The following is an 18,360-nucleotide window of genomic DNA, read 5'->3' as shown; positions in this document are numbered from 1 at the left end:
TTCTGAAGGTAATTGTTTGCACCAGAGCTTTTTATGGGCTTCCTAACAAAGGGGGTGAATACATACGCACATGCCAATTTTTTGTTTTCTATTTCTAAACAATAGTTTTATTTATATATTTTTCTCATTTCACTTCACCAACTTAGACTATTGTGTTCTGATCCATCACATAAAATTCAGATTAACAAACATTGAACTTAAGGCTGTAATGTACCAAAATTCGAAAAAAGTCAAGGCACTTTTACAAGGCACTGTGTATAGGTTTAGATACCTCCCAAAATTTGAATCCCCATTCACAGAGCGCTGTGAGGCTCACCCCTGAACCAGCCAAAAACCAGCCACAAGACTTCCCACAGTGCCATTTCATAGCACATTTCCAAAAGATGATTCACATGGAAAGATTGCAGAAAAACTGAACAGTTGGGAGGCATGGACATGGTCCACTATAGACCCTAAAATAAATAAGGCTTGGGGAATATTTCAGTTAGTGGATTTTCCAATTACACACTATTTATTTCTCATCTCGAATATTTAGACAGAAAGTTATCAGTTCTTTGGTTCCATTAGAAAACACAAGAAACATTATAGGTGACACTGTCCTGCTGGACTTCAGTTATCATACTTCTATGTACAGTATGCAGCAGGTCCATAGACCGGTTGCATGGACATTTAATCATACAACTTACTTTTCACTATCAATGCCTGAGATCAGGGCCAATTTCATGTTTATGCTGAGTCAATTCTGTAGAAGGATGCAAAAAGTAATACTTTGTCTATGGGTTCATGCACACATGCATATCGCAAGCTGCGAGTTGTATGGAGCTGTAATATGGCCCCCATCAGTCTCCGGACACTTCTGTACCTCTGTCTGCCTATAGAGGCACACACAGGCTTTTTTATATACAAAAAAAAGGATTATTGTGCCCAGTTCCGTCAGACACTGTATTACACAGGTATTCTATCCTAGAGGCATTGATTTTAAGGGATAATATCTCCACAATACTGTGCTATATAGAGACACAATATGGCAGGGTAGCTGTAGGAGTTCTGTGCATATGAGGAGGAAGCTTTATTGTACAGTTTTCCATAAACACATGTGTAAGAAGACTCTAAGAAATGCACTTCTAAATTGTTTGTGGCACAGTGGATAAAGAACAGGGTTGATAGCTGAATTTATCCAAAGAAGCCAAAAAGTGACATCATACCAATAGGAATCAATACAATAGCCATGACAGGCAGCACGGATACTCATGAGAAATGTATAGGGGGCCCAACAGATGCCAAAAACACACACTAAAATTGCTAGAGACTGAGCGACCTTCTTGTCCCGGGAGAGTTTTATGACATGTAAGTCCCCACTATGCACACCTTCATTTTGTTTACTAGATGAGCGGGTTCGGCCTCCTGATTGTTGCTTTCTCTGCATAGGGGACTTATAGTCCTGCTGTCCATTTGACTTTCCATTAGCTAGAATGAAATTAGTTGCTATAATGTATGAACTGACATTGTTCTCCTTCTTTCCTGCCAATTGAGCCAAGGAATGTCTTTTCTTCCGGCTGCGTTTAGTGATGTTCCAGTAGAGGCTCAGATTAAAGAATGAAATACTGATAAAGGGGAGGGCAAAACCAATGGATGACGCCACCAGAAGAAAGTACCATGTATAATGAAATTCAGCAATGCAGAGGTCTTCAGGAATATTACTGTAACCAACAATGTTTTCCCATAAAAGAATGGCTGGGCTGTATAGGAGGAATGATAGTATCCAGACAATGAGCATCTTAAAAACAGTCTGACTGTGCCTCTTCTGTAAGGAACGATATAATACCTGACAAAGAAGCAGCATAGAATTCACCCTTTTTTCAGTTTTACTAAGAGTTCTAAAATGAATGTATGATACCCTGACCTGTAACTTTTTCTCAGTCATCCTCTGAGTCTAGCTGTTTGGGTAAGGGCATCACACTGTTTTTGATACTCTAGTTCTAATTAATTAATCTAATCTAATTACATGAAGAAGTCTAAAATTAGCTAATAAAAATAAAGTATGCATGTCCCCTCAAGGTGGCAGTTGTTGCAATGATTCCTAACCATGTACATTGTTAATTGAATAAGCCCCTGAATATTGGAAGCCTAGTTTTTCTAGCCCTTTAAACAATAAGCCTCCAATTGGTTGGCTTACTTTGCACCAGAATTGTGCACCAAAATCCTGGTGCAATTTTGGTACACAGTCTTGGCAAGCCCTTTTTCCCTTTAAGCCATGCCACCCTGATGCCACGTGAAATGTGTCAATTTAAAGGGGTCCTCATGATAGGTCATTAATATGAGATAGGCAGGGGTCCAACTCAGCTGCTTAAAGAAGCTGCGCGCTCACTGGAGCTCCAGTGAGTGCCGTGGCCGCTTCATGGATTACCAAGCACAGCACAGTACATTGGATAGCAGCTGTGCATGGTGCTGCAGCACAGCCCTATTTAACTTAAATGGGACTGAGCTGCACCCAGGCTATGTGACCAATGACCGTGATGTCACAAGGCCTAGGAAAATGCCTATGTACTAACTGAGCACTGTGGCCTCTTCATACAGCTGATCGGTGGGGTGCTGAGAGTTGGACCCACACCAATCTGATATTAATATTAATGACCTACCCTGAGGATAGGCCATTAATATAAAAATCCCAGAGAACCCCTTTAAGCCAGAATTCAAGTGCATTTTCATTTGTAAATGGACCCCAATAAAGCATGTGAAGAATCACATTGCTATGGTCTGATGTAGTTTAGTTGTCCCGAACATGCAAAACTGAATGAGTTACAAACAAAACGTTCACAGCCCAAAATATATTTTTTTTAAAAAAATCTAAAAATATAATATAACATCCTGATGGATCATGGATAAGTGATAAATGGAGTGGTTTCTGAAAAAAGCAAAACAAAATAACATCCTTTTTTCTAGGCCTGAACACATTTTAAAGTGGATCTATCACCACACAATGCTGCCTTGTTTGTAGGCAATTATAAGTTTGGTGTATTCATAAGGGGACAGCGCCCCCATCTTTTCAGCAGCGATTGAAATGGCTGCCATGAAGAGCAGGGAGAGATGATGAAGTACTATCTCTACATGGAGAAGCGCATAAGCTGAATAGAAAATTTTCTCAGCAAATTTGGAGGAAGCAATTGGGGAATCTTCGGATTTTGTGCCAATTGGCTTGCAGATTTGCCTGTACACACTGTCTAAAGCAGGGATGCACAACCTGCGTCCCAGGGGCCACATGTGGCCCTCAATACCATTCTGTGCGGCCCCAACCATCTGGTAACAGATATGTATTTCTATATCTTGTGGCTGCTCACATGTATTTTTCATGTATTCTCCCATTAGTTGGGAGTACTAGAAGTGTAACTAGACATTTATGATATCTACTGTATGTTCAATATGCAAAAAATATAGTATTTCAGTTGGTAGTACCTCTTTAAGTTTTATTTTCGGCCCTTGGAATTTGTTTAGGCTGACAATGTGGCCCCCAACCAGAAAAGGTTGTGCACCCCTGGTCTAAAGTAAATAAAAATCAGTATTCTTACCTTTCCAATGTTCTGCTACCATCTTGTTAACACTATCCTGTTCTCTTGCCAGTCTCTATAGCCTGGCCTCCAGCAATGATGCGTCGAGACATGTAAGCAATCACAAGCTGCAGTGGTTACATGTCAAAATGACATGTTGTTACTAGAGTGTAGGCAACTAAGACTAGGGGGGACTAGGCAAGTATTAAGCAAGGGAGCGGCAAAAGATTGGGAAGGTCCGCACTTGTGGATTTTGCTGCAACAAATCCACCAAAACAGGTGAGTAATTTTTTTTGGCTTTTACACCATGCTCGCCCCATGACTATTTTCTGAGAACCCCTTTAACCCCTTCCCGACCAGCGCCGTAATACTATGTCGCACTGATCGGGCGGGTGCAGGAGCTGCGCCTGCACGATCAGCTGCAGGGGACCAGCTGTTCCCATTAGCCGGACCCCTGCTGTATGCGCCGGCATCAGAGAAAACACCAATCCCGGTGCATTAACCCTCACTATGTCGCTGTCAGCGCTGACCGCGGAATGTGAGGAGTGTGTGGAGGGAGGGAGCTCCCTCCCCTTCCCCATTGGGTCCCCGCGCTGCTGTGACGGGGACCCGATGGCAGGGAAGGCAGCCCAATGCCTTCCACAGGCACCGGGGCTGCCTTCCATGTAAGCCTGTGAGATCCAGCCCATTGGATCTCACAGGCATGAAGCTACAGTGTGTAATACACTTACAGCCAATGCAGTATTGTAGAAATATTATAATCCATTGTACAGGGGTCAGACCCCCAAAAGTTGTGGGGAAAAAAAGTTAAAAAAAAAGTTAAAATTAAGTTTTTCATAATAAAAAAATATATAAAAGTTTCAAGTAAAAAAAAAGCATTTTTTTTGCATAATAATTTTTTTTTTTTTTACATAATACATATTAGGTATGTAATCGACCGGCTCTATAAAAATATCACATGATCCACCCTGCCCAGTGAATGCAGTAACACAAAAACTAGATTTAATTCTGTTCAAAAATAAATATTATACACATATTAGGTATCGTCACGTCCGTAACAACCTGCTCTGTAAAAATATCACATTATATGCCCCCTCAGGTGAATACTGTAAAAAATATTTTTTTTAAACTACGCCAAAACAGCCTTGTAATACCAAGCGATCAAAAAGTGTTATGTACCCTAAAATGGTAACAATGAAAAGGTCACCTCATCCTGCAAAAAATGAGCCCCCACATAAGACAATCACTCAAACAATAAAAACCAATGGCGCCCATAAACCAATCCATCAAAATCTGCGCTGCAAAAGCCATATGGCACTCCTTCTGTTCTGAGTCCTGCACATGGCCCCCACAGCAGTTTACCGCCACATATGGGGTGTTGCCGTATTCAGGAGAAAATGGGTAACAAATTATGGGTGATTTTTCTGTAGGGGTGAGTCAGGGTCTCTTCAAATATACAGTATATTTGAAGAGACCCTGACTTACCCCTACAGTGGAAACCCTCAAAAAGTGACACCATTTTGGAAACTACACCCTTCAAAGAATATATTAAGGGGGGTGCTGAGTACTTTGACCCGCTAAGCGTTTTACGGAATTTGAAAACACTTGGCTGTAAAAATGAAAAGTTTAATTTCTTCCAATAAAATGTTGTATTAGCCCCAAATTTTTCATTTTCACAAGGGGTAACATGAGAAAAATCACCCATAATTTGTTACCCATTTTCTCCTGAATACGGCAACACCCCATATGTGGCGGTAAACTGCTGTGGGGGCACATGGCAGGACTCAGAACAGAAGGAGTGTGATATGGCTTTTGCAGCGCAGATTTTGATGGATTGGTTTATGGGCGCCATTGGTTTTGGTTATGGGCGCCAGTGACTCACCTAAAGAATTATTAGGAACACCTGTTCTATTTCTCATTAATGCAATTATCTAGTCAACCAATCACATGGCAGTTACTTCAATGCATTTAGGGTTGTGGTCCTGGTCAAGACAATCTCCTGAACTCCAAACTGAATGTCAGAATGGGAAAGAAAGGTGATTTAAGCAATTTTGAGCGTGGCATGGTTGTTGGTGCCAGACGGGCCGGTCTGAGTATTTCACAATCTGCTCAGTTACTGGGATTTTCACGCACAACCATTTCTAGGGTTTACAAAGAATGGTGTGAAAAGGGAAAAACATCCAGTATGCGGCAGTCCTGTGGGCAAAAATGCCTTGTGGATGCTAGAGGTCAGAGGAGAATGGGCCGACTGATTCAAGCTGATAGAAGAGCAACGTTGACTGAAATAACCACTCGTTACAACCGAGGTATGCAGCAAAGCATTTGTGAAGCCACAACACGCACAACCTTGAGGCGGATGGGCTACAACAGCAGAAGACCCCACCGGGTACCACTCATCTCCACTACAAATAGGAAAAAGAGGCGATAATTTGCACGAGCTCACCAAAATTGGACTGTTGAAGGCTGGAAAAATGTTGCCTGGTCTGGTGAGTCTCGATTTCTGTTGAGACATTCAAATGGTAGAGTCCGAATTTGCCGTAAACAGAATCAGAACATGAATCCATCCTCTGATGGCTACTTCCAGCAGGATAATGCACCATGTCACAAAGCTCGAATCATTTCAAATTGGTTTCTTGAACATGACAATGAGTTCACTGTACTAAAATGGCCTCCACAGTCACCAGATCTCAACCCAATAGAGCATCTTTGGGATGTGGTGGAACGGGAGCTTCGTGCCCTGGAAGTGCATCCCTCAAATCTCCATCAACTGCAAGATGCTATCCTATCAATATGGGCCAACATTTCTAAAGAATGCTATCAGCACCTTGTTGAATCAATGCCACATAGAATTAAGGCAGTTCTGAAGGCAAAAGGGGGTCCAACACCATATTAGTATGGTGTTCCTAATAATTCTTTAGGTGAGTGTAAAATGGTGCCCAAAAACTATTCTAGCAAAATCTGACTCCAAAATCCATATGGCGCTCCTTTCCTTCTGACCACTGCCACGTGCCCATAGAGCAGTTTACCACCACATATAGGGTATTTCTGTAAACTGCAGAATCAGAGTAAAATTATTACCATGAAAAATCTGCATAAAAAATGAAATTTTGAAATTTCACCTCAATTTTCCTTTAATTCTTGTGGAACACCTAAAGGGTTAACAAAGTTTGTAGCATCAGTTTTGAATAATTTGAGGGGTGTAGTTTCTAAAATGGGGTCATTTATGGGTGGTTTCCATTATGTAAGCCCCTGAAAAGCACTGTCGTGAAGTACAATCTCACAGGAAACAATCTCAAAATGGCCTGGATAAGTAAAAGTGTTCTAAAGTTATTACCACATTAAGTGACACATGTAGGATTTGCAAAAATTGGCCTGGGCAGGAAGGAGAAAACTGTCCCGTGGTAGAAAGGGTTAAGCTCAAATAGTTAGTTATACACATAGGCGGTGCTACCTTGGCAATCAGTCTATCTCTTCCAGTCTGTCTTTTTTTCTTTCAATTTTGTTGCAGCAAGTTATTTTTGTGTGTGTGTATGTATATATATACATATATACACACATACAGTATATATATCCAATCTGATGCATATACACATAGATACAGTGCCTCAATGAATTAACTATAGTATGTTACATATGTTAACAAATACCATATTAGTGTTACCTAGTACCATAACATGTTATGCATCAATTTATTTTTACCAATTAATGCAAACATCCATTCAACTATCCATTTATTATTGCGTTTCCTAATAAATTATCATATTCACCCAAGAAAAGTAATCTGTAACACATAAGTAATACTTACAGCCATCGTGACACAAAGGAATCTGTCATAACTTATTAAAGCAACATTAAATGCTGATGCAGTGCACATTGTATAGTCAACTACTAACCATAATTTACATAAAAATCTTCCAAAAATCCACTTTCCTGTCAGCATATAAGGAACATACAAAGGGATGGCAACTGCTCCTGGCAACAAAGAAGATACAAATGAACACCACTATTAATACTTCTAATATGTGATCTCCAAAACCTATTTAAGAGTAAGCATACTGCCAAGTAGGGTAGATGCGCCAAAACATAATCACACCTTTCTTGTGAAAATCTAGCCCTCTAACCTAAGAAATGTTTCTTTTAATTTTTATGCAAAGAAGGTTTTTTTGTAAGTGGAAAACACTCCATCTGGTGAACATGGCTTCCTCTGCAGTATAGCTACTGGCTCTCAAATCTCAGAGACTGTCAATTAAGATAAAGGCCTATCTTTTGCTGTGCAGAGGCACGGATTGGAAGCCCACAGACCATAAAAGACAGAACATGTCTTGTCTTATGTTTTGCCGTATGTTGTGCATCATGGACCCATTCAAGTCAACGGGTCCGCACCGCGGCACGGAGTTCACATAGCCAGTGCCTGTGTTTTGCGGACCCGCTGTTTGTGGTACGCAACACAGGGACGACGGCCATACGGTCATCTAAATAGGGCCTAAAGGTATGGTTTGTCTCAGGGTACCTAACCCTAACTACTTCACTAGTATTTCATGTTGTAGTACAGCATATGTGTGTTCCAGTGACTGCCTGTGTATAGTTTGCGGTACATTTGTAAATGCACCACATGTAAATGACTACAATACAAAAAAAAATTAATCCAACATCTGATAATCCATCAGTTTCATAAATACAGTAAACCTAAAATAAAATAAAAAAGATTATCATTATGAATTTCAAAATATGAGCAGAGACCAAAAGATATCAGTTGAAAACACAATTGCATAAATTAGAGATGACCGAATATCTTGAAATTCATTTTGTGTGCAATTCGACAATTTTTTTTTTTTTATTGTGTCCGCATTGATTTTACATGATGAGTGACACTGACATATATACCTAAGGGGTAAACGCATAGTTGACGGTATTAACAAACAGCGTGTTCAAAAACACACAGCACCATCTCATGTGTTATGCTTTTCCATATCAGAAACCTTCCAAAAATTGTCCTTATTGGAGGCACACACTGTATTATGGTAAACAAAACAGTGGCTGGTTGGACCAAGAATCCGACAAATTAGGCCTTTCATACACACACACTAACGTCATAAGAAACAGTGGCTTGTTCTGCATAAGCATTCAAAAATTATTCGTTAACAGGGAAAGAATGCCTACTGTTTTTATACACACATGATAACTGTCCGAAGTAATTTAGGCTTGTTCTGAAGTTGAACAAGCCTAGAAAATACTCCTTTTTAATTTGGTGCAGCAGCAGCACAGTGTGGATGTAAAAAGGAGCGACTCACATTCTCCGCCACATGACAGTACAAGTCTTCATCTTTTGGGTTCATTTTTAATGGAATAATAAATATTACAGAATTATTAGGATATTATTTTTTAGGCTGAAATCATGCATGCAGTTGTAGAAGCAGCTTTTGCTGTATATAGAACAAAAATATGCAATAAACACTACACCTAACTGTATGTGTGATTCCAGCCTTGGCCAGACATAATTTTTTATTATATACTCATTATAAACTGCACTAATATGTGAATACATAAATAGGCACGAAAGTATACATGTTTGGTTTATTTTCATTAAAAATAAGCACTCTTCATTTGACATTTAGGCCTGGCTACTATATACTGTAGTAGGCAGTAAGTATTTGTTCACACACAGGTTTGTTACATAAATTTCTGAAATATTAATTTCATACTGTACATCTAAATGGGATCCATCTAAAGAGACCACCTTGCTGTGTTAGATGAGCACAAATGATTTTGAGCAAAATATATTTGTTAAGTACTGTATTTTCCTGCGTATAAGACTACTTTTTAACACATGAAAATCTTCTCAAAAGTCGGATGTGTCTTATACGCCGGGTGTCATCTTATATGCCGGTATACGGAGTGCTGAAACGTACTTCCTAGCCAGACTGGAGAAGCTGTCCTTCGCCAGCTTCAGGGACAGTCGCCCTCTAGCTGAGCCACCGTGCGCTGCATCCCGGCCAGCCGCTCCTGAAGCAGCCCCCTCTCCCTGCCCTCAGTGGTTTTCTCATGCCGGCAGTATCGCATTGCATATTACCGCTCAGATCGTCTTGAAGACAGGGAGGGCTGGGCAGGCAGGAAGAGCTGACCCACCCAATCCAAGCAGGCTTTGTATGCAGTGTGCACAGAAAATACCGGTACATCGCTTGCCTGGTTGTTGTATACTGGGTTGGATTGGCGATTCTGAGGGAAGGCAGGGGGAAGCAGGAGCATCTGCACTTCAGCCAATTCTAATGTTGGAACGGCGGATCTCTAATGAAGTTTGGTGTGCATCTTATCTGTGGTGAAAAAAACTGAGTCTATCTGGGGAGCAGATACATGTGGTGGTGAATACAGTACAGCACCAGTATCTGTACATACAGTACAGCACCAGTATCTGTACTGGTTCATACAGTACAGCACCAGTCCATACAGTACAGTATACAAATGGCTAACAGTCAATACCCCATCATGGCTCTACCAGCAAGAAGAAAGAAATATGAAGCCAGTTGTAAACTTTGTCATGGAACATAATAACTGCGCAGCTGCAAGACAATATGGAGTAACAGAAAAGATGGTTAGCGACTGAAAAGCAAATGAAAAAGCATTAAAGAGGATGCCAAGGGGTAAGTGTGGATTAAGAAGAGGCACCCCACATTGGCCAGAACTCGAAAAAAATGTAGCAGACCTGGTGAATGAGCATCGCCAAAACGGTTATGTAGTGACACAAAATAAAATATGTTTGTTTGCACTTCAGTGGGCCAAATCTAACCCAGATCACAGCAACAGATTTAAGGCCACTGTATCCTGGTATACAAGATTCTTGGAAAGGCATAATATGGTACTGAGGCAAAAGACGAAAATTGCACAACAATTACCTGCAGATCTTGATGCCAAAGTAAATAGCGTTGGCAGGGTAGTCTTATACAGCGAGTATACCCCAAACCCTATATTTTAACTGGAAAAGTTGGGGGTCGTCTTATACGCTGGAAAATACAGTACCTCATTCATTTATATAGTGAATACAGCATTATTTCATATATTCAATGTTTGCAGAGTACTGTTGCATTGTGTTTGGTTTCTATATCATGTGCATAGACTTTGGCTTGCCCCTTTCAGATGCATAGAACAGATTGCAGAAATTTCTGTATCAAAATTCGTTCTGTGTGAATATACCCTAACACAGCACAAATTAGTAGGTTCCTTGAACACCATGTATATACAGTAGTAGGTCAGTTAAAACCATGTATAAATTAAAAACTATCTTTTGTGGTTCATAATTTTGAGGATTTCTTTAATCAATGCATTCATTCTTGTTTACATTCAGAAGCTAAAAAACTATTGTGTCCCAATCCTGTGATTGTGGTAGATTTAAAGTAGACAAATTTCTCTCCTATACTGTACTCATGACTAATAGCTCGTACATGCACTGAAATATTGCAGCCTAAAGGGAATGTATCACCTACTGTATATTTTTACTAGTTCAAACATATTCCATTTTTCTAATCTGCTTTTAGTTTTCTGATTGCAAATTTTTTAAATATGCTTTACAACAGCCACATGGACCATAGGCACAACAGAGTGGAACTGACCTCATTGACTTCTATGGGAGAGTGTTTGAGACATGCTTTGTGACCTGTGCAGATGCCATTGTGCAGAGAGGGTAGTAGATAAGCAGTGCCCAACGCCTATTGTAAATTGCAATTCCTGCATTATCTATAAATAGGTGTTATTTGTCATTTTAATCATGTCCTTAAAAGTGATCTGTACAGAACCGGAAGTTTCAGTCTGTCAGTAGGCTTATAGGAGTTCTCAGGGCCACAGATATTGAGGATCCTCAGGATAGGTCATCAATATCAGATCGGTGGGCGTCTCACACCCAGAACCCTCACCAATCCACTGTTTTGGGCAGCTGCAGTGCTGGAAACTATAAAGTGTGAGGAGCGGAAGCAGAAGGCTCTGTACACAGTGTAGTTTCTGGCGTTGGTGTACTTTGATTGGCAGCTGAGCTATTGTACCCAGGCACAGCTACTACAACATGGATGGAGCTGTGCTCCATACACAGTATAATTTCTAGTGCTGTGGCTGCCCGAAACAGTTGCCGCACCCCCTGATTTGATATTGATGACCTATCCTTAAGATAGAAGAAAAATAAATGCAGCAGAACTCTGCAAACCAAATAAAGTACAATAATACCATAGTAATAGAAAATATTCTGGTTATAATGCTACGCTTTTTTTTTTAAATTTGAGATTCTTCGCAAATACATTTTGTACAAAATTATTTGGGCCCGTCTGCCAAACGTCAAGGTGATCTCTGTAAGATGGGAACCTAACACTAAATCCTACCTGTTATGTGCCATAATGGCCACCATAAAATTCAGGGAGTGCAGGTTCCACATGCATGCTGGGTCCACTCTGCTTTTTACCATTTTTTGTACCATAACAGCCTCCATTAAATCCAGGGAATGCAGGTACCAACATGCATGCTAAGCCCACTCTATACCTCTCCTGGTGCCAGACAGCTTCCAATTAATGCAATGAGAGAGCAGGCTACAGATTTAGGGCTCATGCACACGACCGTGTGCGGTCCCCAATGCACGGCAACATCCGTGCGGCGGCCGCTGACAGAGCCAGACCCATTCAACTTGGATGGGTCTGTGATCTGTCCGCACCGCAAAAAAATTGTGCATGCACTACTTTTTTGCGGTGCGGAGGCACAGACATAAAATTCACGGAAGCACTCCGTAGTGCTTCCGTTCCGTGCCTCTGTTCCGCATCTCCCGGATTGCGGACACATTGAAGTGAATGGGTCCGCGATCTGTGATGTGGGATGCACATGGCCGGTGCCCGTGTATTGCGGACCCGCCGTATGCGGGCCCCAATACGGCCACGGGCAGCACACAGTCGTGTGCATGAGCCCTTATACTTACACTGATTAAAATCAGCCTATGGGGCAGACAGGCTAGTCAGGGGTGCAAGACCAACTGGAGCCAACCACACCTCCAGCTCCAGTACAACTGCAAAAAAAGGGGGTCAGTCAGCACATTCCAATGCGCAGGTGCACACTGCCATGGTTAGAAGATAGGTCATCAATATATGTAGCCCAGACAACCCCTTTAATGGGCAGTACAAAAACTGCAGGATTTCAGTATTTAAAAAAAATATATATATTTATATATATACAGTACAGACCAAAAGTTTGGACACGCCTTCTCATTCAAAGAGTTTTCTTTATTTTCATGACTATGAAAATTGTAGCTTCACACTGAAGGCATCAAAACTATAAATTAACACATGTGGAATTATATACATAACAAACAAGTGTGAAACAACTGAAAATATGTCATATTCTAGGTTCTTCAAAGTAGCCACCTTTTGCTTTGATTACTGCTTTGCACACTCTTGGCATTCTCTTGATGAGCTTTAAGAGGTAGTCCCCTGAAATGGTTTTCACTTCACAGGTGTGCCCTGTCAGGTTTAATAAGTGGGATTTCTTGCTTTATAAATGGGGTTGGGACCATCAGTTGCGTTGAGGAGAAGTCAGGTGGATACACAGCTGATAGTCCTACTGAATAGACTGTTAGAATTTGTATTATGGCAAGAAAAAAGCAGCTAAGTAAAGAAAAACGAGTGGCCATCATTACTTTAAGAAATGCAGGTCAGTCAGTCAGACAAAAAATTGGGAAAACTTTGAAAGTAAGGGCTATTTGACCATGAAGGAGAGTGATGGGGTGCTGCGCCAGATGACCTGGCCTCCACAGTCACCGGACCTGAACCCAATCGAGATGGTTTGGGGTGAGCTGGACCGCAGAGTGAAGGCAAAAGGGCCAACAAGTGCTAAGCATCTCTGGGAACTCCTTCAAGACTGTTGGAAGACCATTTCAGGGGACCACCTCTTGAAGCTCATCAAGAGAATGCCAAGAGTGTGCAAAGCAGTAATCAAAGCAAAAGGTGGCTACTTTGAAGAACCTAGAATATGACATATTTTCAGTTGTTTCACACTTGTTTGTTATGTATATAATTCCACATGTGTTAATTCATAGTTTTGATGCCTTCATAGTCATGAAAATAAAGAAAACTCTTTGAATGAGAAGCTGTGTCCAAACTTTTGGTCTGTACTGTATATATAAATAGTGCCATGGAAAATGAAAAAAATCACCAAAATCCTAATAAAATGTTGTTTTAATATAAAAACTTGTTTTAAGCAACAGGTCATTTTCTGATGACACATTCCCTTTAATATTTGTAGTGAATAGCACAGTTCACTCACAGCAAGCAATCATATAACTTAATAATGGTGAAGAAGTGGAAAACATACTATACGATAAGGTTGCGAACTGTTCATTACACAGGTATTAAGCTTTACACGGGACTAGACCTGTATGTACTAACAATAGATTGAAACAAAGACTTACCCAATAAGAAATCACAGATGGCCAAATTCAGGAGAAAGAAGTTGCTTTGAGTTCTCAGTCTCTTATCTAAAATGAAAGCTAACATTACCAGAATATTACCAAGAACTGTGAGCACAATAAGCAAAGATATAAGCACAATGATAATGACTCTGATGTTTTCTGAATACAGCAATTCCATGCTGACAGTGTTATTCATGCCAAAGAAATCTATGCCTGTGCTATTGTTTAGTGCAATAGCTGACATTCTGGAATGAGTGTATAACTGATATATATTTTCATATATATATACTGTATAATGTTCTTGTCAGAAAGAAGTTGACGTCTTTAAGCCTAATTATTTACAATAATGTTTTTGAAAACCAAGAAGTAAAGGTCAGTGAAGGAAGAATGCCCTTATATCTTGCATTTCATATGCTCAGACTCAGGCAGGCATTGATGTGTATAAATCATAGTTTATAGCTTGCTACAGAGACTTATGTCTATATGAAAAAACTCTCCCCTGGGTGCTGGCAAACTGTAAAGTCAATCCCATAGCAATTATTTCATAATTTATGAAATTCAACATTTGGGAATAAAGTGTTTTTAACAGCTGTTGTCTTTTTGCTTTTACGTGATAAATTCTTATTTCCTATGTATGCCTAATTAATATGCATACTTTTATTCGGCTTTATTGTATTTTTTTGAGGATTAGGCTTCTTCACTTTTTAAAATGCATATGAAAACCACCATGCCCTTTGAGTGCTTTTAATGGCAATGTTTTCATTTTTGGTGGCATTTCTTTCTTTTTTGACAACAAACTTTGCATACAGTAATACTACAGTAGAATGTAAGAAATGTTGTACAATAATTTTATTTATTTTTTCGTTTATATTATTGTTTATTTTTTTTGTTACTATATGAAACAATAATAATAGGGCTTTAGACCCTTTAAGAATACATAAAAAAATATTCATATGCATCAAGAGGGGTACGCAGACCCCGACAATGTCGGATACAATAGCACAAAATAAAACATTAAACAATGGGATATCACCAAGGCCATCCTGAGGCCGAACACCATTAAGAAATATGCCGTTATGTAGTCAGATTGAGAAACATAGCTATACATTAGCAGTACTGAAGGTGAAACGCTACTAGGATTATACTCAGATTTCAGTTATTCAGTTTTTTTTTTATATATCCTGTAACCGCAACCTCCCTAGTCTACCCTTCAACTGTTCAGTAAGATACCATTCTGTTAATGTGAAAGGCTGTATAATACTACTAATTTCGTCATCTGACATGTACTTTACAATAAAACATCTCCATAGCTTTGTGCATGATCCGTAGTTGTGAATCTCTCCATACCTCATTGACAATAAGTTTCCGCACTTTCAACCACCCCTTCAAAATTGCCTGGGAAACATTGTCTACTTCCAATTGCTCTTTCCACTGGTTAAAATCTCCCATTTTGTTGAATTGTGAGTCTTCCCTCCTCAGCCCATGGTAAAGAAGGGAAACGGAAGTTCTACCACCACCCAAACCCAGGATCTTGTCTAGGACGTTCTGTCTAATTTCTTTATGTACCAAAACCAGATTAGAGTTGATGGCCGCCTTCACTTGTGCATATTGGATTGTCTGGAATGCATTTAAAGAGTATTTCTCTATAATTTCGTTCTTGTGCAGCCATCTCGGTTCAGAGGTGTGTAGCAAATGTTTAACCTGAGTGATCCCCTTACTCTTCCATTCCCTAAATAGACTATTAGTGTGACCTAAAGAAAATTCTGGGTTATCCCATAAAGGAAGATGTTTAGATATCCTCCTCAAAATTCGCCACGTTGCTATAGTGTCTTTGAAGAGGATAGATGATTTTATGTGAGCAAGGATGCAGGACAGCCTAGCATGAAGCAGAGCCGCCACCGACCACGGAGCACAGAACTGACTCTCTAAAGATAGTGCAGAATAGTAACTGGTTCCGTTTATCCAGTCTGCAATATGTCTGGCCATACACGCTAGGTTGTATCTCCTTACATCGGGGAAAGCTATACCTCCTAAATCCGTAGGAGCTATCAACTTTTGGAGACCTATCCTGGGACGTTTACCATGCCATAGAAACGTAGTAAATGCCGCCATTAATTTATTGGTATCCCCATGTTTTAAGAGCAGGGAGATTGTTTGCAGCGGATATTATAGCTTGGGCATTGACATCATTTTTAGCAAATGATTACGACCCATTAATGATAAAGGGAGATTATGCCAGTGTTGCAGTTCCCTAATGATCTTGGTAATCAAGGGATCATAATTCAGTCTATATATGGATTCCATGCTTCTACCTATTTTAATTCCTAAATAAGTAATAAAGGTTTTGGCGATTGGTATCCCTTCCACTGTGTCCCTCAGATTTCTATTTGTGTTACTATTTAAGAGAAGAATTTCACTCTTGGCACTGTTCACTTTAAGACCTGAACACAAGCCGAAATTCAACAATGTTTGAAGGACTTTAGGCAGATCTGATACAGGATCGTCCATAAATAACACTATGTCATCTGCGAACAGCGCCAAGCGCATATTATATGAGCCAACTACCAATCCCTTGAAAATTGCAGAAGAGTTGAGATATCTTGCCAAAGGTTCTATCGCAAGGTCAAACAAAAGGGGAGACAACGGGCATCCCTGCCTGGTTCCCCTCTGCAATGTGAACCTGGGGGACATAAAACTGGCAATATAGACTCTAGCAGTTGGATTAGAATAGATCCCTGCCAAAATGGAACGGAAGCTACCTCTAAAGCCCATGGCGTCTAAAACTTGATTAAGCCATCACCAACTGATGCTATCAAATGCTTTTTCCGTGTCAAGCGTAACAATAGCTGGGTTTTTGTCTTTGTATTTCAAAGTTTTCGCTACCGAGAGGGTCAAGAACACCTTTCTAATATTTATTACCCCAGACCTCCCCTTGATAAATCCCACTTGTAACGTCGAGACCAGCGAGGGAAGGATATCTGCCACTCTATTTGCCAAAATCTTAGACAGCAATTTCATGTCCTGATTGATAAGGGAAATGGGCCTATATGAAGAAGGGTCCTCTGGGTCCTTGCCCTTCTTATGTATGAGAGTTATTAGTGCTGTATTCATATGATCTGGTATATGCTGTCCCCCTACAATAGAAGAATAAACTGTAGTCAGTGTAGGCGCTATCTGAGTGCATAAGGCCTTAAAAAAATATGACGTATAACGGTCCGGACCTGGAGCTTTGCCCGAGGGGAACGATTTTATGGTAGACTGTATCTCTGTCGCTGTGATTGGTGCATTAAGCATATTCAGTTGTTCCTCCGAGACTTTCGGCAGAGATAAGGTCTCCAAGAAACCTTTTCCTGACTCCATTTCCCCTCCTACTTTCATAAAATCTAGCAAAGTAATCCCCCAGAAGATCAGTAATTTGCTTGGGACTTTGCACTCTTGTGCCATCGCATCTATGAAGACTATGAATATGAGTCATTCACCTCTTCCCCTTTGCCAGAGATGCCAACAATTTTCCTGATTTATGCCAAATTTATGTAAGTCAATGTCCAGCTTAGTTTTTTTAAACCTTTCAAGTTTATCTGCCCACCCTTCAAAATCCGTCTGAGCCAGGACCCACTTCTCTTTATTTTCAGGTGTTCTATCTAGTATATATTTTCCATACGCCTGTCTCAAGGACTCACTAGCTGTCTGGAAACGATCCCGTGCTATTTTTTTTATAAACGACACGTAAGCTATCAAACGGCCTCTTAGGACCGCCTTCCCAATATAGCGTCGGCGAATGAACATGTTCCAAGTTGTCATTGAAATACTCCATCCACCAGCCTTGTAATAGTTTCAGAAAATTCTCATCTAACAGGAGAAAGTTTGGGAACCTCCAGACATAATCCTGTCCCCTAAGATATTGGTTCATCAGGTCTAAAAGCACAGGGGCGTGATCGGAAATCACTAGATCTTCAATATTTACCCTAGACACCTTCCCTAATATTCCTGGCGAAAGAAACAAATAATCTATTCTCGACCAACTATCATGCCCATGGGAGTAATGTGTAAACTCTCTGCCCTGCGGGTGCTGAAGTCTCCAACTATCCTTTAAACTAGAAGACTCGACAAAATTTGATAGGGTCCATACTTATTCTTAATGCCATCATTTCTTCTATCCTCATGAGCATTCATTACTAGGTTAAAGTCGCCCCCTACAATCTTGAAAGGATGAGGGTGACTTGATATCTTACATCTAACCCCGTCTAAAAAGCCCTTTTGATCCTTATTAGGAGCGTAAATATTATAAATGCTGTAATCTCCAATGGGACCTGATAAATGGATATGCAACATTCTGCCCTCAGTATCGGAGGCTGTAGCATGGATCATATGAGGGAGATGACGTCC

The 18,360-nt window shown here is 40.3% G+C and overlaps 1 protein-coding gene across 1 annotated transcript; it reads right to left on the bottom strand.

The window, feature by feature from the left end:
- Positions 1 to 1,069: 1,069 nt before the first annotated feature.
- On the bottom strand, positions 1,070 to 14,218 carry LOC121002444 (histamine H3 receptor-like). The gene is made up of 3 exons (XM_040433900.1): positions 13,975 to 14,218; positions 7,351 to 7,517; positions 1,070 to 1,825 (listed from the first exon to the last, which is right to left on the bottom strand). Exons 1-3 carry the CDS (start codon positions 14,216 to 14,218, stop codon positions 1,070 to 1,072), a joined length of 1,167 nt encoding a protein of 388 aa, XP_040289834.1.
- Between the last annotated feature and the right edge of the window lie 4,142 nt (positions 14,219 to 18,360).

The sequence above is a fragment of the Bufo bufo genome, chromosome 5, assembly GCF_905171765.1.
Source record: "Bufo bufo chromosome 5, aBufBuf1.1, whole genome shotgun sequence".
In the NCBI taxonomy this organism is placed as follows: domain Eukaryota; kingdom Metazoa; phylum Chordata; class Amphibia; order Anura; family Bufonidae; genus Bufo; species Bufo bufo.
Note: the sequence above shows the minus strand (reverse complement) of the source record. Positions and strands in the feature narration are given on the sequence as shown.